The 24781-nt window shown below is 40.9% G+C and overlaps 2 protein-coding genes across 3 annotated transcripts in view; one reads left to right on the top strand and one right to left on the bottom strand.

The window, feature by feature from the left end:
- Positions 1 to 24781, bottom strand: part of cdkl5 (cyclin dependent kinase like 5) — a 533184-nt gene that overhangs the window by 341137 nt on the left and 167266 nt on the right. The window lies entirely within an intron of this gene.
- Positions 1 to 24781, top strand: part of scml2 (Scm polycomb group protein like 2) — a 132797-nt gene that overhangs the window by 10841 nt on the left and 97175 nt on the right. For both annotated transcript variants that reach the window (XM_073045864.1, XM_073045865.1), the window contains exon 2: positions 19132 to 19227. In XM_073045864.1, the coding sequence (XP_072901965.1) occupies positions 19203 to 19227 (25 nt within the window). In that variant the 5' untranslated portion in view covers positions 19132 to 19202. The remainder of the gene's footprint in view (positions 1 to 19131; positions 19228 to 24781) is intronic.

Raw genomic sequence — 24781 nt, 5'->3', positions numbered from 1 at the left:
TCTCCTAATCTGTCTAAGTCCTTCTGCATCCGACCAGTTTCCTCAACACTACCTGCCCCTCCACCAATCTTTGTATCATCTGCAAACTTGGCAATAAAGCCTTCTACATAAGCAGCAATGCTGGCATTGATTGTCCATCTCTGGATGCTTTCTGAACTGAGGAGACATGCAGAGTTAACCACATTGGTGGATGTAGAATTACCTATGGTGAGACTAGATAAGTATATCAGGCCAGAGGACATTACTGAAACAAATAGATTTTTATGACAATTTAATAGTTTGACAGGTACTTTCATTGGGATTTAGCTTTTTTAAAATCACATGGTTATTTATTTAGGAACTTCAATTTACATTTCCAAGATGTGATTCAAACTCACATTCCTGGACCAATGGTTCAGGACTCAACTATAATGTTACTCTACTTGGAAGAATCATACAGCAATACATTCTATTATTTGATATAGTAATGTCCATTTTGTAAATTCTATTGAGAGGTGTGCCATCTGGGCCAGCAACAGTATCCTATTTAGAACTTGGTATACAGTAAAATCTTTTTAAAAATATATTATTAGCCCAGTATAGGCTCAAACTAATTTTTCTTGCAATTATATTTATTGTAAGAATGACAAATGAAAATAAAATTGCTTCTCTAGATTATTCCTATAGGATAATATAGGAATCATGTGCTATGTCTGTTATGGTTGTATTGTAAACTTGTGGTCTGGGTAATGTGTATTTCTTGGGACCTAGGAAGACCTGCTTTGAACTGTCTACATTAGGCCATTTTGATTCATCCAATCATAGATAACTCCCTTTGTTCCATAAATCCCACCCTAACTTTCCCATAAATCCCACCCTAACTTTCCCTCTCACTGAAAACCTACATGCATCCTACTTCTGATAAAGGATCACAGACCCAAAAGATCAACTTTTTCTTTTCATAAATGCTGCTCAACTTGCCTGAATTTTTCCAGCATTTTATTTTTAGTTTCAGAATTCTAGCATCAGCAGTTTTCTTTTATTTTCATGGGAGGAGAAAATATTTTAATTTTCAGTTTAATATTTCTAATTGTGTATTTTTTTTTAGAGATACTTAACCAAAATTTACTTTCCACCTAATTTTGTTGGAGGAAATCTTCCATAGAGATCTGCATTGGATTTGCTAAGGGATAGGTCTGTAAATTGGCAAAGTCTCAGTGAGTCCTTAGTAGCATATTGGCCACAGTGCTGTGAACTGTGCCTTTGGGTTTCTCATGAAATCATATATGATAGGAACTTCTGCAAATTTCCCAGGCAGGGAAGTCCACCTGTTCAGTCTACTGTACACAAAGTTGAATCTAATGAGAAATCTGCTGGATTGGAGATAAGAAATGTATTTGTTTGTTGGAGTTTAGTTAAAAGCTTTCATTCTTTCCAAGAATGTTTGTGTGCATGCCTGATTTTGTTAACTTTTAATTCTTTTTAATCTTTTTAACTTTTGATAAGTTCTAAGTGATATTTGAATACTTGAATGTGGGAGACACGATCATTGAATTGAACATGCAGGATTCACAGGTAATAAGCCTGGAGATAGAGCTCACCATTGTCAACATTTTTCTTGTCCGTGCACCTGGCTGCTTGTACTGAGAGAGACCTTGCACTATGCTGATTCTCCTAGAAACCGGCTTCTTATGCTTGGATCCAGTAATACAGAAAGTCCACAGCCAGTGTAGCACCTTCTGCCAGATTCTTGGACTTGCCCTGTGATGTGATTTTTTTTGACTGCCACCTTATGCATGTGGATTTTACTTTTTTTTAAAAAAAAGCATTTTGTCATTGTTTTGAATACAGCCAGTAAAAAATAAATCAAACAGTAATGAATTTATTCAGTGCAAAAACTTCAAAAAAAACTCATGAAAAGATAAACTATGGCTGACCTAAAGTTATTAAATTAAAATTAGTTAGTTGGAATAATTGGGAAAGCTCTGCTTTAGATCAATATTGATGTTGCTATAAATGAGTATAATTTTATGGTTGCATGCATGATTTCTTGGAGGTACCAGCTTTTGCTTTTATTGGTCATATCAAATAGTTTATGGGGACTTTATTTTGCTTTCAATTTTGTTGTAAAGGTATATTATTTGTTTTGCACTCAATTATGTGAGTGCAAATGTGAGAAAAAAAGAAAATGATGGAGACACACTCTATGCATGACAACTATTAAATGTCCTAAAACTTTCTTGCACACGCACAATTTTATTCTCCCTGTATTACTATCAGTTTCATACAAATTCTATACCTATACACAATTTGTAGTGACCACTTAACCTATTAACCTTCCTCTTTTCCTATAAGATATGGGAGCAATCTGGAGCACTCAAGAAATCCAAATAGCACATAAGAGTATGCATACTGTGAGAAGATTGAACTAAGATCTCTGGCACTGAGAGGCAACTATAGCTTAGAAGATTTGTACATCCAAGTTAACTTCCCTGTAGTTCAGTTCTAGTCTGTACCCTGCTAGATTTATAATCTAACCTTTGCACAAAAGACAATGCAAACCCAGACTAGATAATTACCTCTAATTGGCCAACTCTCCATCAGCAGTTATTTGAAGAGTCATAGAGAATGATGTCAGATGGCACAGTCACCAATAATCTACTCAGCAGTGCTCATTTTGGGTTTTGCCATGATCAATTTGCTGCAGAGCTCTTCACAGCCTTGATCCAAACATGGATTTAGAAGCCTAACATGGGATGAGAGTAACTGCCTTGAACATCAAGGCAACATTGCTGGAACATCAAGCACCTCTAATAAATTTGAGGTCAGTATGCATTTAGGAAATATCCTCTGGTTAATCTCAGTTAATGTACAAAGGAAGGTTATTGTGGTTGCTGAAGGTCAGTCTTTCCAGTTCCAAACATGGCTTTAAGAATGCAAATTAGGTGTCCTAAATTTAACCATTTTCAGTTGCTTCATCAGTGATCTTTCTTGCACAGATGTGAGGATGCTTCCTGATTGTGAATGGAATTGAGTATTATTGAACTCTTTAGCATGTAAAGCATCCTGTGTTTATGTACGATGATATTTAGACAGCATTTGGGTATGACCTGATGAGTGGCAAGTAACACTGGAGCTACATATTGCGAAGCAATGATAATCTCCACCAAGAAGCAATCCAGCCACTTACCCACCTATGTGGATTTCCACTTCATGAACATCTGAGAGTTGATATTCTCCAGACGCTCAATTGGACTGGCCACAGAGCTTTTGTGGTATAAAAAAAAGGTCAGAGGCAGAGTATCATGTGCCAACTGACAGTGCATAACCTTTTCATCAGCTAAAGACGCAAGTCAATAATGCAATGAAATACTCTCCGTTTGCTAGATGAGTATGGCTACGAATGATATTTAGAAGCTAAATACCAATTTGTGCACGTCAATCTGCTATGATAGGCACTTAGTCTATCATATACAAAATGCACTGCTGTTACTTATCTAGACCACATGATCACCAGGTTTGATAGCACCTGTCAAAGTTGTGACTACTATTATCTTGACCAGAAACCAATGCAGTAAGTTTATGATATTACCACAACTGAAGGGCAACAGTTGTAGTAATATCATAAACTTACTGTATTGGTTTCTGATCAAGATGACACTGAGCTGTGGTCTCTGTCAAGGTCATGGCTCAGACTTAGTTGTTTTTTAAGTTTGTAGGGATGGCTTTAGGGACAAGAGGGAGTTAGGGGCCATTTTAGAGTTTAAGGTCAGAGTGGGGGAAGAGTTAGAGGTCAGGTCAGAGTCTAGACCTCCATTCCGCACTCTGTTTTCAAAATCCTATGAAGCGGATATGTGTTGAGTAACATCAGTGGATGTTGGGCTGGCAAGCGCTGTGGATAAGGACCAGCGAAGACGAGGGCTGTTACCCATCCAGGTGGGTCCTTCCTCAGATCAGATGCCCATATGAACAGGAGGCACGATGGCCGGTGATCCCCTAGGTACGTGAGTCAGCCAGACCAGAGTTTAAGGCCTGGAGTTCAGGATCCTGTCATCATTTAGTCCTGGGGTCAATACCGAAGGTCATTCAGAAGTTGAAAACAATGGCTGAAGCACTGGGTGTACAAGTCTGAGAGTCTACTGGTGAAGTCAGAGGCCTGTCATGCAGTTGGAGGTGTGTGTAGATGAGAGGAAAGGGGCTTGTTTTTGCTGTTGTTGTTTTGTAGCTTATTGTGTTCTGAGTTATTCTGCTGAACATTGTGGACATACTATGTGGCGCCAGAATGCATGTAACACTGGTGGATTGACCCAGCACATCCTTGGATTCTGTTGGTTTGTTAATACAAACAATGTATTTCACTGTATGGTACAATGTACATGTGTCAAATGAATCAATCTATATAACTTCTTTAATCCTTTTCGCTCCTTATGAAGCATAGGGCCTCAACAAAAGTCCTCCACTTTCTGCAATCTCTAGCAGATGTTTTTGCAGTCTCCCAAGTTTGGCCGGCGGCTTTCAGTTCATCCAAAAGCCTACGCCTCCAGGTTTGCTTTGGGCGACCTCTTCTTCTCTTCCCTTGTAGATTACATTCGAGTGATTGTCAAGTGACATTCGACTGGCTCTTACTCAAGGTGTGGCCGACCCATCTCCACTTCCTCCTCCTTATCTGGAATACAATGGGCTCTTGGTTTGCTCTCTTCCATAGGTCCAGGTTTGACACTCTGTGGTACCACTTGAGGCGGAGGATCTGCCGGAGGCATTTGTTGAGAAAGCTCTGGATCTTGTTGCAGCTGGTGTTAGTGATTCTCCATGTTTCGGATCCATATAGCAGGATGGCTTTCACATTGGAGCTGAATATATGGAGCTTAGTTTTGACAGAGATGGCCGTAGATCTCCAAACAGGTCGCAGGGTTGTGAAGGCATGTTGGGCTTTTCCGATCCTTGCTCTGATGTCCTCATCTGTACCTCCTGATTTACTGATTTTGCTTCCGAGGTAGGTGAATCTGTTTACCTCTTCAACTATTTGTCCTTCAATCCGTAATGGCTCCTCTTGTTTGTTATTAATGCGTAGAAATTTGGTCTTCTCCTGACTGGTCTTAAGGCCTACTCGCTGTGAGGTCTCTCCCAAGGAATCTACTTTCTTCTGCATATCTTGAAGCCGGTGTGAGAGAAGAGCGAGATCATCTGCAAATGCCAGGTCTTCCAATTTCCCTGTTAAATTCCACTGGATGCCTCTCTCTGAGCCAGCATAGGCTGTGCTTGTAGCCCAGTCGAATACCACAAGAAAAAGTAGAGGCGACAGCAGGCATCCCTGTCTGACTCCAGTAGTGACCAGGAACTCTTCGGACAGTCTCCCATCATGGATGACCCTGCATGAGAAGCCATCATAAAGCTGCATGATGATATTCACCATCTCTTCCAGTACACCATAGTGTCGTAAGATGCTCCACATTGACTTTCTGTCCAGGCTGTCAAATGCCTTCTCAAAATCAATAAAACACACATATAGTGGAGTTTGCCATTCTATTGTCTGCTCCACAATGACTCTAAGTGTAGCTATCTGGTCAATGCATGATCTCTCTTTCCTGAACCCTGCCTGCTCATCTCTAAGTCTCTGGTCAATGGCGTCTTTCATCCGCTCCAAGATGACCCTGGTGAGAACTTTGCTAGGAATGGACAACAAGGTGATCCCCCTCCACTTGCCACACAGTGAAAGATCTCCAGATTTTGGCAGCTTCACAAGGAGGCTCTTCTTCCAATCTGATGGGATCTCTCCTGTTCTCCATACCAAATTCAACAGTATATGCAAATGGTCCACCATAACCTCTCCACCCCCTTTCAATGCTTCTGCAAGAATGTTGTCTTCTCCAGCAGTCTTGCCGTTCTTCAGGCTTTTCAGGGCTTTTCGAATTTCTTGCTTGGTGATTTCACCTATATTGATGTTGAGTGGGTTTCCAGGCTCCAGGTCAGGTGGGTTCTGTGGTGGTGGTCTATTCAATACTTCCTGGAAGTGTTCCTTCCAACTCGCCAGCTGATCTTCAACCGAAGTGAGCAGATGGCCTATCTTGTCTCTAACAGGTCTGTTGAAATTGCTTTTCTTCCCTCTCAAAAGTTTAGTTGTCGTGTAGAGTGCCTTGAGGTCCCCTTTACTGGCCGCTGTTTCTGTTTGCTCTGCTATTTCATTGAAGTATGACCTCTTGTCCTTTCTGAGCTGTTTCTTCACCTCCTTGGCCATCACGCTGTATCTGTTGGCGGCGATTTGTTTCTGTTGCCGGATTCTGGCCTGATTCAACTCCTGTTTGAGCTTTTTCCTCTCCTCCAGTTTGTGCCATGTCTCGTCCCTGATCCAAGGTTTACTGTTGACTGGTGGTCTTCCCAGTACTTCTTCGCAGGCTCCTACAGTGGCCTGCTTGAAGGTAATCCAGGCGTGTTCCGCTGTTCTCTCATCTTGTTCCTCTATTTGAAGAGGCCCAAAGCTGTTTTGCAAGGCGATGTGAAAATCTTTCTTGTTCTCTTCGGTCTGTAGTTTTCTAACATCAAACTTTATTCGCGTATTCTGTTGCTTCTTCTTGGCTGACAGCTTCATCTTCAGCTTTGCAACAACCAAATGGTGGTCAGATCCAATATCTGCTCCTCTTTTGGCTCTCACATCTTGCAATGAACTTCTCCAGTGCTGGCGGACTATGACATGATCAATCTGGTTCTCTGTTTGATGGTCAGGCGAGACCCAGGTTATCTTGTGGCAGCGTCGGTGGGGAAAGAGGGTACCTCCAATGGTCAGTTCATTGAAGGCACAGAAGTCAGTAAGGAGTTTTCCATTTTCATTCATATTCCCCAAACCATTCTGGCCAATCTCTCTCTCCCTCCCAGTGTTATCGCTGCCTACTTTGGCATTCAGATCTCCCATGATGATCAACATATCTTGCTTAGGTACCTTTCCAACTACTGCTTGAAGCTGGGTGTAGAAGAGATCTTTTTCTTCTTCCTCTGCGTTGTTAGTTGGGGCGTAGCACAGGATAATGGATACCTTCTGGAATCTGGACTTGAATCTGGCTGTGATGATAGGGTCGGACATTGGTTCCCATTCTATCAAACTTCTGGCTGCTTCTTTGGACAACATCAGGGCCACACGAGCCTCATGCGGGTCTTCCTCTTTTTCTTTGCCGGAATAGAGCAGAGTTTCTCCTGTCCGCAGTTTGGTCTCACCAAAAGTATTCCACCTTGCTTTGCACATGCCCAGGAGTGTGAGGTGGTATTGGTTCATTTCCTTCACTGCCTGTGCGCACCTACCTGTCTCCCAAAGCGATCTCACATTCCATGTTCCTATTAGGATAGATTTCTTCTGTGAGAGCAGCTTTGGAACCTCCATTATGGTTTTCCTCGGGTGAAGGAGGGTTGTCAGCCCTGCAGCTCCCTGACGGGTTTGGTTGCAGTGTGTCATCAGCCTCCTGAATGGGGCCCTGCTTTTCCCGAGATCTGGGTTAGTGGTTGACAATCTGTTGATGGTTTCTGTAACAATTTCTTGTTTTACGTGAACGGGTTGTTAGCCCATTGCACAACCCCCAACCTGGAGGACCAGGGGTTTTCTGTCGGGGTCACCTTCCCCTAGGCGATGGCATTTCCATGCTAACGAGCTCCACCTGCCCGGGTTTGAAATCAGAGTTTACCCTCTCCTAGATAGGCTGCCATCCAAGGCTAACGAGTCCTATCTACCCGGGTTTGGAATCGGAGTTCCTTCTCCTAGGCTATGTTGGTTCGAGCACCTTCTTCCATATTATCCGGTGCACCCCTCACACGAGGGATTCCCCATCCACCACCCAGGGGACATGCCTCAATGCCGTATAGCCCCAGCGTGAGGAATCTGTATAACTTGCATGTTCCATTTTCACAGTTTTTGGGATGAACTCCATCTGCCATTTCCCAACCCAGCTCTGCATCCTGTCAATATCCCATTGCAACCTATAACCCTTCAGACTATCCACAACTCCACCAACATTCGTGTCATTTACAAACTTGACCTCTAGATCTAGCCTCGCCCAACCTCTGGAGGTGGGGGAAGCCTGTTTGCATTTACTCCGCCTATACCCCATCAAATCTCCCCTCATTCTCCTTTGATCCATGAAACAAAAGTTCACCTCTTCACCTTTCCTTCTAACACAGATCCTCAAGTCTCAGTAATGTCCTTGTAAAGTTTCTCTGTAATCTTTCAATTTTATTGATATCTTTCCTGTAGGAAGGTGATGAGAGCTGCACATAATACTCCAAATTTGGCCACACCAATGTTTTATACAGTTTCAACATATCATCTGAACTCCTGTGCTTAGTACTGTGATTTATGAAAGCCAATGTGCTAAAAACACTATCTACCCTTTGGCCCCACCTTCAAAGAACTATGGATCTGTATTCCCAGATCCTTTTGGTTTACTGCACTCCTTGATGCCCTACTATTCACTGTGTATGTCCTACCCTGTTTTGTCCTCCAAAAGTGTAATGCTAATTGTATTAAATTTCATCTTTTTTGGCTCATTTTTCCAGCTGGTACAGAACCCGCTGCAAGCTGATAGTTTTCCCCACAATCGACTAGGCCCCAATCTTGGTGTCCTCTTCAAATTTGCTGACAACAATTTACCATATTATCATATAGACCAGTCTTGTACACGACAAGCAGCAATGGACCCAGCACCAATTCCTGCAGCACACCACTAATCACAAGCCCCAGTCAGAGAGGTAACCGTCCGCTACTACTTTCTCCCACAAAGCCAGTATTGAACCCGGTTTACTACATCAGCTTGAATGCCAAGTGACTGAACCTTCTTGACTAGCCTCTCATATGGGACTTTGCAAAAGACCTTACTAAAGCCCACATAGACAACATCTGTTGACTATCCTTCATCAATTTTCCTGGTAACCTCAAAAAAATTAAGATTGGTTAGACATGACCTGCCACTCAAAAGTCATATTGAATATCCCTAATCACGCACAGTACATCCAAATACTTGTATATCCTGTCCCTTAGAATAACATCCAATAATTTAACCACTGATGATGTCAGGCTCAACAGCATGGCTCATTCTTGGAGTTTTTCTAGAGCAACAGAACAACATTAACTGTCCTCCAGTCCTCTGGGACCTCAGCATGGTTAAGAACATTTTAAATACCTTTGCTAAGGTCAATGCAATTTCTACACGAGCCTCCCATAAGGTCCTGAGGACATTTCCACCCTAATTTTCTCAAGACAGCAGACAATCCGGATACCATCCATAACCTCACCATTACTTTGTATCAGTTCTGTATACTGTGTCCATCTCCTGAACCAGTACAGGTGCAAAAACATATCCATTTAAGATCTCCCCTGTCTTTTTCAGCTCCATGCATAGATAACCACGCTGATTTTCAAATTGACCAATTTTCTCTTTCTGCTCTTAACACATCTACAGAAGCCCTTGATGTTCTCCTTCACCTTGTTTGCCACAGTACCCTCGTTTTTTAGCCTTCCTGATTTTCCCCAATAAGTGCTCTTTTGCATTCTTTATCCCCAAGCACCTCACTTGCTCCTTGTGGTCTGTAATTGGTATGCACCTCCTTTTTCTTAACTAGGGCCTCAATATCCCTCAAAAATCAAGGTTTCCTAAACCTGTTAGCTTCACCTTTTATTTTAACAGGAACATATAATGTCTACACTTATGAAGGCCTCCCACTTACCAAGCATCCCTTTGCCAGTAAACAACTTATCCCTATCCACACTTGGCAGATCCTTTTTGATGCCATTAAAATTTGCCTTTCTCCAATTAAGAATCTCAACCCTTGTGAAACTAATGGAATTATGATCACTGGATCTAAAGTGTGCCCTACATACACTTCTGTCACCTGCCCTGTCTGATTCCCTAATAGGAGTTCCAGTATTGCACCCTCTCCAGTTGGGACCTCAAACTTACTGAATACATTTGACAAACTCGTTACGGTATGGAAGTCCCAGTCAATATGTGGAAAGTTAAAACACCTACCATCACAATTTAATTTTTCTTGCAACTTCCCGCTATCTGTATAGACTCGATCCTGTCTACTAACTAATGGGTGGACTATAGTATAATCCCATGAATGTGGTCACCCCTTTCTTACTCCTTAGTTCCACCCATTGAGCTTCTTTAGATGAGTTCTCCAGTCCATCTTCTTTGAACACTGTGGTGAAATTTTCCCCTGTTCATTAATGCCACCCTTCCCCCTTTAATACCTCAACCCCTATCACGTCTAAAACAACAGAACCCCAGAACATTTTATTTTATTTGGAGATGCAGTGCAAAACAGGCCTTTCTGGCCCAACAAGTCACACTGCCCAGCAGACCACCTTTTTAACCCTAGCTTAATTGCAGGACAATTTACGATGACGAATTAACCTAGTAACCGGTATGTCTTTAGAATGTGGGAGGAACACCCGGAGGAAACTGGGAGGACCCGCTTCCCTCTACTGATGGTCACTCAGTAACCTGTGATCTGCTCTTTAGATGTAACCATCTCCCTTTATCTCCTGTCAATCAGCCTCTCGTCTTCCCAAATGATCTGGAGTTCCAGCTCCATCCAGCTCCAGCTCCCAAATGTGGTCTGTAAGAAGTTGCTGCTGGATGTACTTCTTGCAGGTATAATCATCAGTGATACTGGAGGGTCTCCCTGTCTTCCCACATCCTGCAAGAGCAACATTCCAAGTTCGGACTGTCATTCCCACTGCTCTAACTGTGCAAGAAGAAAGAAACTTATTAGAAACTTACCTTAGCTTCTTCCTGCCATATCATATTGAGCCAAAGCCTCACACTCCCCACCCTTACATTGCCTCACTTCTTAAGCCTAACTTTTTATTGGCCCTAGCCAAATGCTTAATTATCCAATGATCTCAAGCTCCACCAGAAGTCCTGACAAGTCTCACTCACTTTTTAAATGTCACGCTCATTCACCATAAGCAACAACTCATATGATCGCAAAAGCCACCAGATTTTAAATGGATGATTACTAATTGTCTAATTTTGTACAGTTGTTGTTGTACCTTTAGACTGGGTGAAGGTTCTCAACCTTGAACACCAACTGTCCATTTCCCTCCATTAATATTGTCTGGCACGCTGAGTTCCTCCAGCACTTTTGTATGATCTTGTAGTTTCCCAAACTGGAGTCCTCAGATCCCTTACTTAATGGTATTGCTTCATGGCATAAAAAATAGTTTGGGAACCCCTTGGATGAAAATTACCAGGCTGAGTGTACAGTCTTAGAACCATAGAACACTACAGCACAGAAACAGGCTTTTTGGCCCTTCTTGGCTGTGCCGAACCGTTTTTCTGCCTAGTCCCACTGACCTGCACCTGGACCTTATACACCTTATACACCACCCCTCCATACCCCTTCCATCCATGTACCTGTCCAAGTTTTTCTTAACTGTTAAAAGTGAGCCCGCATTTGCCACTTCATCTGGCAGTTCATTCCACACTCCCACCACTCTCTGTGTGAAGAAGCCCCCCCCAATGTTCCCTTTAAACTTTTTCCCCATCACCCCTAACCCATGTCCTCTGGTTTTTTTCTCCCCTAACCTCAGTGGAAAAAGCCTGCTTGCATTCACTCCATCTATACCCATCATAATATACCTCTATCAAGTCTCCCCTCATTCTTCTATGCTCCAGGGAATAAAGTCCTAACTCATTCAACCTTTCTCTGTAACTCTTTCTCAAGTTTCGGCAACATCCTTGTAAACCTTCTCTGCAATCTTTCAACCTTATTAATATCCTTCCTGTAATTCAGTGACCAAAACTGCACACAGTACTCCAAATTTGGCCTCACCAATGCCTTATACAACCTCACCATAATATTCCAACTCTTGTACTCAATACTTTGGCCTTTATAAATCAATGTACCAAAAGCTCTCTTTACTATCCTATCTACCTGTGACACCACTTTTAGGGAATTTTGTCTCTATATTTCTAGATCCCTCTGTTCTACTGCACTCCTCAGTGCCCTACCATTTACCTTGTATGTTCTACAGGTAGTCCCCGAGTTACGAATGTCCAACTTACGGACAACTCATACATACAAACCGAAGAAGGAGAACGCCGTCCACCATTTTAAGTTGTTGCCGTTGACACTGTGTTGAGTGTTTAACTTTGTATTTGGCTTAAATTTTTCTTAGTAAGATTCACCCTGATCCCGCCCCCCCCCCCCCGTTCCGGTCAGCTGGTGGTGCAGTGAGATCAGCGCCGGGCTTGAGTTTGATCCAGTGACAGACTGTTCCCGTGCTGGGTTAATGTCGAGCTTGAAACTCGACCTCGTTAAAAAAAACACTGCCACCTCCAGTTTAAATTCCCACGTGTAATATTGTGGAAGATCAAATACCCAAACCCAGCACAGCCCCCACTTGTCCCATCTCGGGAGCCGGCGCAGTTCGGGACCCGCTGCCTGCAATGTTTTTGTTCCATTGACGGAAAGCGATCGCGATTGAAAATAAAATGGAAATAATAAAGCGTTTGGGAAGAGGCAAAATGCCATCTGTCATTGGAAAAGCGGTAGGCTACAGTTGGTCTATGATCCGAACAATTTTAAAGGATAACGGATAAAGTGAGAATAGTGGAGCACGTGAAAGGCCCTGCCCCGATGAAAGCTACAATTATTACTAAGCAAAGCAGTGGTTTAATTATTGGAATACATACATTTCTTAAGTGTTTTATATGCATAGAAAGGTAAAATATATACTATATACCAAGACAAACGTTTGACTAACACGCTAAATAATACCGGATGTACTTGTTCCGACTTACATACAAATCCGACTTAAAGACGGACTCAGGAACGGAACTCATACGTAACCCGGGGACTGCCTGTACCTTAGTTTGTCCTTCCAAAGTGCAGTACCTCACACTTGTCTGTATTAAGCTCCATCTGCCATTTTTCAGCCCATTTTTCCAGCTGGTCCAGATCCCTCTGCAAGCTTTGAAAACCTTCTTCACTGTCCACTACACCTCCAATCTTTGTATCATCAGCAAATTTGCTGATCCAATTTACCACATTATCATCCAGATCATTGATATAGATGACAAATAACAATGGACCCAGCACTGATCCCTGTGGCACACCACTAGTCACAGGCCTCCCACTCAGAGAAGTAATCCTCCACTACCACTCTCTAACTGCTCCCGTTGAGCCGATGTCACCATGTATACCTAGTGACTGAATCTCATGCAGGACTTTGTCAAAGGCCTTACTGAAGTCCATGCAGACAACATCCACTGCCTTCCTTTCATCCACTTTCCTTGTAACCTCCTTGAAAAACTCTTAATAGATTTGCTAAATATGAACTACCATGCACAAAACCGTGTTGACTCTCCCTAATAAGTCCCTGTCTATCTAAATACTTGTAGATCCTATCTCTTAGTACTCCTTCCAATAATTTATCTACTACCGACGTCAAACTTACTGGCCTATAATTTCCCGGATTACTTTTCGAGCCTTTTTTAAACAACGGAACAACATGAGCTATCCTCCAATCCTCCAGGTACCTCACCCATAGATACCGACATTTTAAATATAGCTGCCAGGGCCCCTGCAATTTCAACACTAATCTCCTTAAAGGTCTGAGGGAATACCCTGTCAGGTCCTGGGGATTTATCTACTCTGATTTGCCTCAAGATAACAAGCACCACCTCCTCTTCAATCTGTATAGGTTCCATGACCTCACTACTTGTTTGCCTTATTTCCATTGACTGCATTCTAGTTTCCTTACTAAATACAGACGCAAAAAATCCATTTAAGATCTTCCTCATTTCTTTTGGATCCATACATAGCTGACCACTCTGATCTTCAAGAGGACCAATTTTATCCCTTACTATCCTTTTGCTCTTAATATACCTGTAGAAGCTCTTTGGATTATCCTTCACCTTGACTGCCAAAGCTACCTTATGTCTTTTAGCTCTCCTGATTTCTTTCTTAAGTATTTTTTGCACTTTTTATATTCCTCAAGTACCTTACTTGCTCCCTGCTTCCTATATATGTCATACATTTCTCTCTTCTTTATCAGAGTTCCAATATCCCTTGAGAACCAAGGTTCCTTGTTCTTACTCACTTTGCCTTTAATCCTGACAGGAACATACAAACTCTGCACTCTCAAAATCTCTCCCCTGAAGGCCTCCCACTTACCAATGACATCCCTGCCAGAGAACAACCTGTTCCAATCCACTCTTTTTAGGTCCTTCCTCATTTCTTCAAATTTGGCCTTTTTCCAGTTTAGAACCTCAACCCGAGGACCAGATCTATCTTTATCCATGATCAAGTTGAACTAATGGTGTTATGATCACTGGAACCAAAGTGTTCCCCTACACACACTTCCATCACCTGTCCTAACTCGTTTCCTAATAGGAGATCTAATATTGCATCCTCTCTAGTTGGTACCTCTATATATTGATTTAGAAAACTTTCCTGAACATATTTTACAAACTCTAACCCATTTAGACCTTTAACAGTATGGGAGTCCCAATCAATACGTGGAAAATTAAAATCCCCTACTATCACAACTTTATGTTTCCTGCAGTTGTCTGCTATCTCTTTGCAGATTTGTTCCTCCAAATCTCGCTGACTGTTGGGTGGTCTATAATACAACCCCATTAAAGTCGTCATACCTTTCCTGTTTCTCAGATCCACCCATATGGCTTCAATAGACAAGCCCTCTAATCTGTCTTGCCTGTGCACTGCTGTAACATTTTCCCTGACTAGCAATGCCACCCACCCACTCTTCATCCCTCTGCCTCTATCACATCGAAACATTGGAACCCCAGAACATTAAGCTGCCAGTCCTGCCCTCCTGTAGCCAAGTTTCACTAATGGCTACAATGTCATAATTCCACGTGTCAATCCATGCCCTCAGCTCGTCAGCCTTCCCCACAACACTCCTTGCATTGAAATAGACACACCTCAGAAGATTATTACCACCACACACAACCCTTCTATTTGTGACTTTGCATGAACCTTTAACATTTATTTTCACCCCTGCTCCAGTATCTACTCTGGCACTCTGGTTCCCATCCCCCTGCAAATCTAGTTTAACCCCCCCTCCCCCCAATAGCACTAACAAACCTTCCTGCAAGGATATTAGTCCCCCTGTAGTTCAGGTGTAACCTGTCTCTCTTGTTCAGGTCCCACCTGCCCCAGAAGAGGTCTCAATGATCCTAAAATCTGAAACCCTGCCCCCTACACCAGTTCCTCAGCCATATGTTCATCCTCCAGAGCATCCTATTCTTACCCTCACTGGCATGTGGCACAGGTAGCAATCCTGAGATTACCACCCTCGAGGTTCTGCTTTTTAACTTCCTACCAAGCTCTCTATACTCACTCTTCAGGACCTCCTCACTCTTTCTTCCTACGTCCCTGGTACCAATGTGTACCATGATATCTAGCTGCTCGCCCTCCCATTTCAGAATGCCATGCACGCGATCAGAGACATCCCTGACCCTGGCACCCGGGAGGCAACAAACCATCCAGGAGTCTCTGTCGTGACCATGGAACCTCCTGTCTGTACCTCTAACTACTGAGTCCCTTATCAGTACCGCACTCCTCTTCTTCCCCCCCTCCCTTCTGCACTGCAGAACCAGACTCAGTGCCAGCGATCCGGCTTCTGCAGCTTGTCCCAGGTAAGTCATCCCTCCCAACAGTATCCAAATCAGTGTACATGTTGTTGAGAGGTCTCCCTGACTTCCCACATCCTGCAAGAGGAGCATTCCAACATCCTGCCTGGCATTCTGTCTACTCTAAACAAACAAAACAGAACTTACCAGAACCTACCCTGCACAGTCTAGCTTCTTTTTCCCGATCAGTTTTAAAAAAATGGCTTCTCTCTGAGATGCCTTTACTTCTTCACTCTCCGCCTCTTCCTTCAATTTAAAAGACCGTTGAAAAATTCCTCTCCCTTTTAAACCTTTGGTGCTCTATGTCACGTGCCTGCACAGTCTAGCCTGTTTCCCCCGATCAGTTAAAAAAAAGGCTTCTCTCCGAGATGCCTTTACTTCTTCACTCTACACCTCTTGCTTCGATTTGATGTAGTTGTATTTTACCTATATTGTGGTGAAGGTATAATTTTGAAATTTATAACAGCATATTAGCATTATGTCATTGTTGAATGTTAGTATATTTGTATGTTAGCTATAATACATTAAATTTCAATTAAATGAATACTAAAATAACACGTAATATCCTTTTCTATACATGCAACAGAATAAAAAATGGTTTTGAAGGTTTGCATTGTACTTTCACAAATTCAGTCTTAAATTGAAGCTTACATTTTTTAAAAGTAGTTTAAAATTAAAACTTATAAACATCCCTCTTGATAGTTTATGAATGATCTTTCATCAATGTCATGAGTTGATTCTATAGTGCAGATATAGAAATTGCTACTACTTACAGTATCTCCAGTTCCTTTTAAATTAATAAGATAAGACAGCAAAATAATTGAGAATAATTACATCTAGTTTAATTTAAAATTTGAGCCTACCAATTGTTTTGAATTCAATGTCACCTGAGCTTGGGTTAAAGAAGAGAATACTTCATTTGATTTCTTTGTAAACTATCATCATGACACTATTTTGTGGCTGACCACATGATAATGGTAGTGGAAAAAATGCGGCTGACCACACGATAAAGGTTTTAAAAAAACTGCCAACTTCAGTTTTGTTTTAACCTTGCATGTATTTGTATGGTTCTTATGAGCATTATGCTTCATCTGTTTTAAGGATTATCTTCTGACATGGCGTTGTTTTAAGCAAAGTATCATCCATTAGCATTTGAAAGGTATACCAGTTTAAATGCAAGAACAAGTGAGCATTGAATGGTGGAATGCTCATAATTAAAATGCATAAATTTGCTGTCATTAGGAATGACCTGATTGCTGGTATTTGACATTATTTTTACTAACTTGGCTTGTAATTTGTACACCAAGTTTTCCTGGACTTGAATATCTTATACTTAAAGTAAGTCAACTGTTTTGTAAGAAAGCTTTCACCAGAAAAGAGTTTTAAGAAAATTGTCTTCCTTTGCTAAATCACCTTCTTGTTTAATACATTTTGTCCCACCTCTGCAAAAACGAAGCAATCTACACCTACATGTACCAAGACCAAGACAACACTTGGGCTGATAGTACTGGGCATAATCATCTCCAACAAAGGAGACAGCTGTTGTTTGAAAAAGCAAACAGCTGGTATAACTCGGCAGGTCATGTAGCATCTATGGGGGTGGGGGGGAATGGATAGTCAACATCTTGACTGAAATAGAAGATCACCAGGAGAGAGGTGATGAGAAGAGGTGGAACAACAGCTGGCAAGCAATACATGAATCCAGATGAAGGGTGAAGTGGAGATGGAGGGAAGAGTCAAAATAGTGACAGAGGTTGGGAGGTGGAGACCATAAAGTTCTGCAGATCATGGAATAAGATAGAAAAGGAATGTGGAGCATGGAACCAAATAAGGGAGGTAGAGGGAACCCTATGGAAGGAGTGTGTGGTTGATGGGCAGATGGAGTTGGTGGAGGAGGGGAAAGAAACTAGTTGATTATAGAGATGGGTGCAGGTGGAACGAGAACGAGAAAAGAAAAAAGGGATAAAAGGGAATGAGGTTATCTGAAAATTTTCATGCCATCAGGTTGTAGACTGTCCAGGTGGAATATGAAGTTCTTTTACTCTAACTACCAGCCTTTCATATTCAATCACATTAGCATTATTAAAAACCCCATCAACAATATCCTAGCAGCTACTATTGACACAAAACTCAATTTAACTGGGCACATAGATGCAGTCATCATAAGGCCAGCTCAGAGGCTGAATATTCTCTGGCAAATGATTCATTTTCTGACTAAATCCTTCCATCTTCCACAAGATTAAATAAAGAGTTTGTGAAATAATTTCTTCTTGCTTGGTTAAGTGCAGCTCTAGCAATTCTCAAAAAGCTACAAACTAAACTGAACAAAACAGCCCACTTGATTGGTTGCCCATCCACCATCCTAAAAATTAACTCCCTCTGCTTCCAAATCGGCATTTCTGCAACATGTACCATCTGCAAAATACATTGAGACTCCTACAAGGATATTCTAATATGTATAGCATTTTTATCATGAAGAACATGGGCAGCATGTGCAGGGAGATGTCACCACCTGCTGGTCGCCTTGAAGTTGTACATCATCCTGTCTTGAAAATGTATCTCTGTTATTTCACCTTGGGTAAATGTTAATCCTGGTGCTGTTTACCCTAAAGCCCTGTGGGAGCAGGACTGTGGCAATTCAAGAGAATTCGGGGTGCATTAAATAATTATTAGTGAGGAGCCAACAAATGGTGATGATGATAGTTTTTCCATATTGCGAAAAACTAATTTATAAAGAAATTGCAGCTGGTAGCTGCATAGTGCCACTTTTTTCTCCACTAAAATGCTGCCCATTGACTTTTCATATGTTGTGTGGCAGTTGGTAAGCTATGAACAGCTTATCTACTGAACAACAGTCTGATTGTACTGATAGTGTCAGGTTTGAATTGTGTGTAAAACTTTTTGTCGTGTCACTTTTTCAGTTTTGTTGCATGTATTCTCTATTCTTGATTGGTATTTGTTCCTCAAAAAGATTAAAGGATAGTTTGACATTATTAGTCTTATGATGATATTTTATGAAAAAATTATAAATGCTCCTGCTTGGAATTGACATGCTTGAGTTGGATTTTAATAACAATCCCATACAGATTTTTAGTGCTTTCACTCACATAATTATTCATCGTTGTTATTCAGATGTCCTGTGCCCTTTCCTGAATTCTCAACCATTCAATAGAAAGTAGAAAGTAACATGTTAGTCTGCTTGTTGGAATAATTTATATGAGCAAATTGACTTATTTTCTCCCCCTTGATGTGAGCTAAAATGTTAATTGTCCAACATTACCTAACTTTCTGAAAATTGTACACTTTGAAATTGACTAATGTCAAGAAGGAAGGACGGAAGATGCAGTTTACTGGGTTCTACATGCCATGCTATCTACATGGACAATAGAATATATTGCATGGTCTCTTGTCACATGCTACCTGACCCACTGATTATTTGCAACTGTTTCTAGTTTTTGTAGCTAATCACAGTCTTGTATTCTGGATAATGTTTTATAATTCTTTGCAGGAAATCATTCTTTTTTTAAAAAAAAGGAAGCTTTTGTGTTGTCCGGAACATTTTACACAGAAACAATTATTATGGGGAGGATTTCAACAACAAAAGGTAAGCCTGACCAGCTCAAATGATATAGTGGATGTGCTACCTAACTTATAAAGTTAAAGCACATTGAAAACAGTCAGTTGCAAATCTTAAAATGACAAAAACCTAAATGCTCGAGATAACAAACTAATATTGTATGTTTGTGGTTCAGAGATGAGGAATATTTGGGTGTTTTCAAAACATGAGATTTGTAACACAACCATCACAAATGGGAAGCTGTCTATTAGATGACAAAGTTCAGTATTAAAATAAATTTAAGAACCTGATTCATGAAAAAAGCAAACCTGATAACTTTGTCCAGTGAATTATAAGTGCATGAAATTTCCTCTTGAATCCTTCATTTTCACTGCTTCTTTCTCCTTTTATATCCTTTTTATATCCATTGACCCAGTTTTCAGTTTTTCTGTTGACAGCTAAACTACAAAGCTCAGCAAAATTCTGAAATGTACATGACACTGTTAGAGCAATGGGTAGATGAAAAGATGTCCAGTGGTTTGTCTCTGCATTTCCAGTTCTCTGTAGCCCATTTCACCATACCTTATTTGGGCTCAGGGCCAATAAAATGGCACCATTTTCCTCTGTCTCGACAAGAAACTGCTTAATTACTCAAATGCTGTCAATTACCCTGTTGATCAGCTGCCACAGTTCTTCCTGAGTGGTTACTGGTGTTTGCTAGTTATTCATGATTGTACATATTTATTTGCAGCAACATGACCATTTAGATGCAGGGGTTCCCAACCTGAGGTCCACAGACCCTTTGCTTAAAAGTATTGGTCGAGGGCATAAAAAAGGTTGGGAACCCCTGAAGGATGTCTGGCATCTTCTGTTTGCTACTTTTTTCTCCTTTGAGGGCCTATGGTGCAATTAAATGAAAAAATGACTTTTGATCACTTATTGTGGTCAATGTTTTGTAGCTGTCCAGCACCATATTAATTTTATTATTGTTTGTGAATTGTTCTTACATAGGGCATGCTATTTAATAATTAACAGAGGCAAGTGCAAAGATTTTCCATTCAACATACCTTCATTCTGAATTTGTGTGCTTCCAGATGTTATCACAAGCATTGACTGATTCTATTAAGAGTGAGAGGTGCAGGATTTTTTGGTTTAATCTGAATTTATGCAATTAATGGAATCAGAGCTATTCTAGATTATTAATTTTTAAAAATTTGCATCGCAATTGATCTTGTGGAAGAGACTGACCTTGAGTTTTGGGTTTGTTTTAGATTGATGAGCAGGATAATATTGATCTCTAAGCAATAACTTATAATTTTTATGGTATACACATTGCATTATAAACGATATGTCAGGTCATAATTAACTAACAGCACTTTCTTAGCAATTATACATCTTATATAATCAGCTTTCAGTTTGATTGCAAATATTTCTTCAGAGTGAAGAGGATATGATCATCTTGCAGTAGGAAAGAAGTAAAAATGTGAATCAGGATCAACAATACTACAAAAATAACTAACTGTATTTGGTAAAAGTTGATGAATGAAGTTTGTCATCTGCTTTATTCTAAATATAATTTTGTTTATTTTTGTATGTTACTAAGAAATTTTGTGGTCATGATCCTGACATAATGATGGAATAATAACTTGAAGTATGCTTACTTATGGATACCAGATGCAATAAGCATTGCAAAATTTTAACCGTTTAGTCCATTTGAATCCAAAGCAGTGTATGAAAAGAAATGTCTGACAACTATGTTGTAGTACAACAGTGATATGTGTACTTGAACACGTAAAAACATGAATTGTGCAATTCTTTCTATGTTTTTTTTCCAATCAGATTTTGTTTGGGTAACATTGAAAGTTACATATTCTGAAGTGATACAAGGAATTTTAGGTGTTAAATCAAACATTTTTACAATTATTTTGAATAATAAGGTTGTATAAGTTTAAGCCTGTATTATTTTGTGATTTCAACAGGGCAAGGAATTTAATGCTTTCAGAACATGATGGCTTTTAGCCTTTTGGGAATAATAAATAGGTGGATAGTCTGTATTTCTATTGCTGAGAGAATATGGTGCTTTTAGAAGAAACAGAATAGAGTAGAGTTGCATGGTCTATGACTTGAGGTTGGAAAAAAAGATTGCAGGCCATTCAGTAAAGATTTGATTAATGGTACTCATTGCGAGATCAACTAGATGGATGGAACTGGCAAACTAGAAGACAAAAGTTTGAATGGGACAGTAGTTTCTACTTGTATCAAAAGAAGTTTTTATGATTACACAGTCACTGGCTAATACAGGTCAGAAACATGCCCTTCAGCCCAGTTGGTCTGTGTTGACCATACATCTTCCCTGCTGGTCCCAGTTGTCTGTGCTTAGCCCATAACCCTCCAAGCCACCTCCCCTCCAATTAACTATCCAAGTACCTCTTAGATTTTGCAGTCATATCTGCCTTAACCATTTCTTCTGGCAGCTCCTTCCAGGTAGTCACTACCCTCTGTGTAAAGAAGTTCCCTTTCAGTTCTCTTTTAAAGGTTGGGGTGGGGTAAGAAATAGATCTGAACTGAATTGAATAATTTAGAGGCAGTGGAGCTTTATAAGGCTATAATATAACTTCTGGACTCTTGAACTCAATTCCTTACTGAATAAAGGAAAACGTACTATACATTTTTACTACCCTATCAACCTGTGCAGCCACTTTCAGGAAGTTATGAATTTGGACCCCATGATCCCTCTGCACTTCAACACTATTAAGGGTCTTGCTATTAAGTGTTGTGTCTCTGCATTTGATTTCCCAAAATACAATACTTCACAGTTGGCCCATTTAAACTCCATCTAGCCTTCATCTATATCTGCAACTGATCTATATCTCAATGTATTGTTGTCGTTGTCTTTTACTGTACCACCTCACCAATACTTTGTATTGACTGCAATATTACTAACTCACCATCCAACATTTTTATCCAGGTCACTTGTGTATTACAAAGAGCAGAGGTCCCAGTATGGATCCCTATGGAACATCACAAGTCACAGACCTCCAGCCATATTAAGTTCCATCGACCACTACCTTCTGTGTTTTATGGGCAAATTTTGAATCTAAGTAGCCAATTCACAGTGGATCACATGCATTTTAATCTTGTAGATGTGCCTACCATGAGGGACCTTGTCAAACACTTTATAAAATCCATGTAGAAAACATTCGGAGCTTTACCTTCTCTAGCACCTTTGTCGTTTTCTCAAAAAACTTAGTCAAGTTAGTAAGGCCTGACTTGCCTTGCATTAATTGTGAGCCATTGTTTTTCAATTGCTCATAAATCCTATCCCTAAGAATCCCCTCTGGTAACTTCCTTACCACTGGTGTGAGACTCACCATAGTTTCCAGGATTATTCTTACTTTCCTTCTTGAATAATGGAATCTCATTGGCTATGAAGCAATGTTATGACTCTCTCAATAGCCTGCGATATATCCTATCCTTGTCCTTTCTTCTTACTGGAACATACCTCTTCTGTACTCTGTGCAGTTGGCCTTTAAACACCCACCACATGTCAGATTTGGATTTTTCCCAAAAGCAGCTATTCCCAATTAACTTTCCCAGTTCCTGTGTAATAGTCTCATAATTTGGTCTGCTTCAATTTGATCGTCTCCGTAAGGTCCATACTCATTATTACCTATAGCTGTCTTGAAACTTAGAGTTGTGATCACTGTTCCCTAACGTCTACCACTGAAAGGTCAGTTACCTGGCCAGGTTCATTAACCAACATCAGGGCCTGTTGAGCTATCTACATATTGATTTAAAAGCCCCTCTGGATGCAGCAAACAATTTCTGCTCCATCTAAAGCTTCTACAGTCCAGAGGCCCAGTCAATATTAGGGGAGTGTAAGTTGCCCATTACTACAACTTTGTTGATTTTTACACCTTTCCCTAATCTGTTTGCATATCTGTACTTAATGTTCTGGTGGCTATTGAGTAGTACAATCCTCTCAGAGTGATTGCACCTTGCTTATTTTTGAGTTCTATCCATAGAGACTCTGAGGATGAGTCCTCCATTATGTTCCAGCCAAGTAGCTATGATATTATCTCTGATCAATAGTGCAACTCCACTCCCCTCCCTTTTACCTCCTCCTACCTTTTGTAAAATATCAAAACCCTGGAATATTAAGCATTCATTCCTTTCCCCCTCCCAACCAAATCCCTGCTATGACTACAGCATCATAGTTCCATGTACTGATCCATGCTCACTTTTACCATAATGTTCCTAGAATTAAAAAACACTTCAATCTTTCCATCCCATGGTTCCTGTGACCTTGGTCCTGTCATAGCATCTACATTCCTCTCAGTTTTTCACATTCTGACATGCCAGAATGCCAAACTAGTGTAAACTCTCCTGAATAACCTTAGCAAGCCTCCTAACCAGGACATTGGTTCCTCTCCAGACACAATGCAATCTGTCTGTCTTGTACAGGTCAGGTCTGCTCCAAAAGAGATTCCAGTGAGCCAAGAACATGAAATCCTGTTCCTACACCCTCAGCAATTTGTTCATCTGTTCTATCTGCTTCCAAATCCCGGTACTCATTGTGTAAGACCTCTTCTCCCTTTCTATCTATGTCATTAGTGCCAGTGTGCACCATGACTCTGGCTACTCACTGAGGTATCCTTAACCATAGCACGCAGGAGGTAATGCACCATCCTGGTGTCTCTTTCATAACCTCAGAATCTCCTTTCTCTCTCCCCAACTGTCATGTCTCCTATCTGAGTTGCTCTGCATGAATTTGTGCTTCCCTTCTGAGTTGCAGAGGCAACCACAGTGCCACTGACCTGGGTGATGCTGCTGCACTTTGATAGGTCATCACCTCCAGCAGTATCAGAAGAGGTATACTTGTTGAGGGGAATGGCCCCAGGTCCCAACTCTCCTTACTTATCTTGGGTGGTCACTTATCTACCTGAAGCCTATTTCTTGTGTGTGAACACCTCATTAAAAGTCTTGTCCATGAAGCCTTCAGTTTCCTGGATGATCATGAGTACTTGTAGATCCAGCACCAGTTCCTTGGCCCAGTTTGTTGTGCACTTTTCAGAGATCCCCTGAGGTTCCCTGACTTTCCACATCTTGCAGGAGTATTCCACTGCCCCCTACTACCCTACCTAGAGAGAAGAAAGGACTAAGGATAAATGACACAATAAAACACTATCTGTTCTTATCTGTGCCTTCTCTGAAGCCTTTTTCTTAAAGTGCTGTGCTTTTATTTCCTCGCCACTTCCTCCACTTCTTTACGCTGAAGCCTCTTGAGTCAAAGCCTTAGCGTCCAACTCCAACAATTGCTGTTCTTAGAATTCTCTTTAATCCAATTTGCCAAGAACCTTTCATGGTAAGTGTTATGTCCAGAGTTGCATGTGTTACTCTTAGGCTTGGCTAGCGGCTATACAGGGTTTACTTCTGCATAAGTAATAGATTATTTAAGTATTTTGTTTGACACACTTTTGTATCCAGTGTGTTTTGTACAGCCATCAGAATTCCCTTTGTAAAGACAGTTTGGAACAGTAGTTTTTGAACATGAAACTTACAACTAGACTTCGGTATTATGTCTGATTTAATAAAACGCTCT

This window comes from Hemitrygon akajei, chromosome 5 (assembly GCF_048418815.1).
Source record: "Hemitrygon akajei chromosome 5, sHemAka1.3, whole genome shotgun sequence".
In the NCBI taxonomy this organism is placed as follows: Eukaryota; Metazoa; Chordata; class Chondrichthyes; order Myliobatiformes; family Dasyatidae; genus Hemitrygon; species Hemitrygon akajei.
This window is presented reverse-complemented; position numbering and strand designations above follow the sequence as displayed.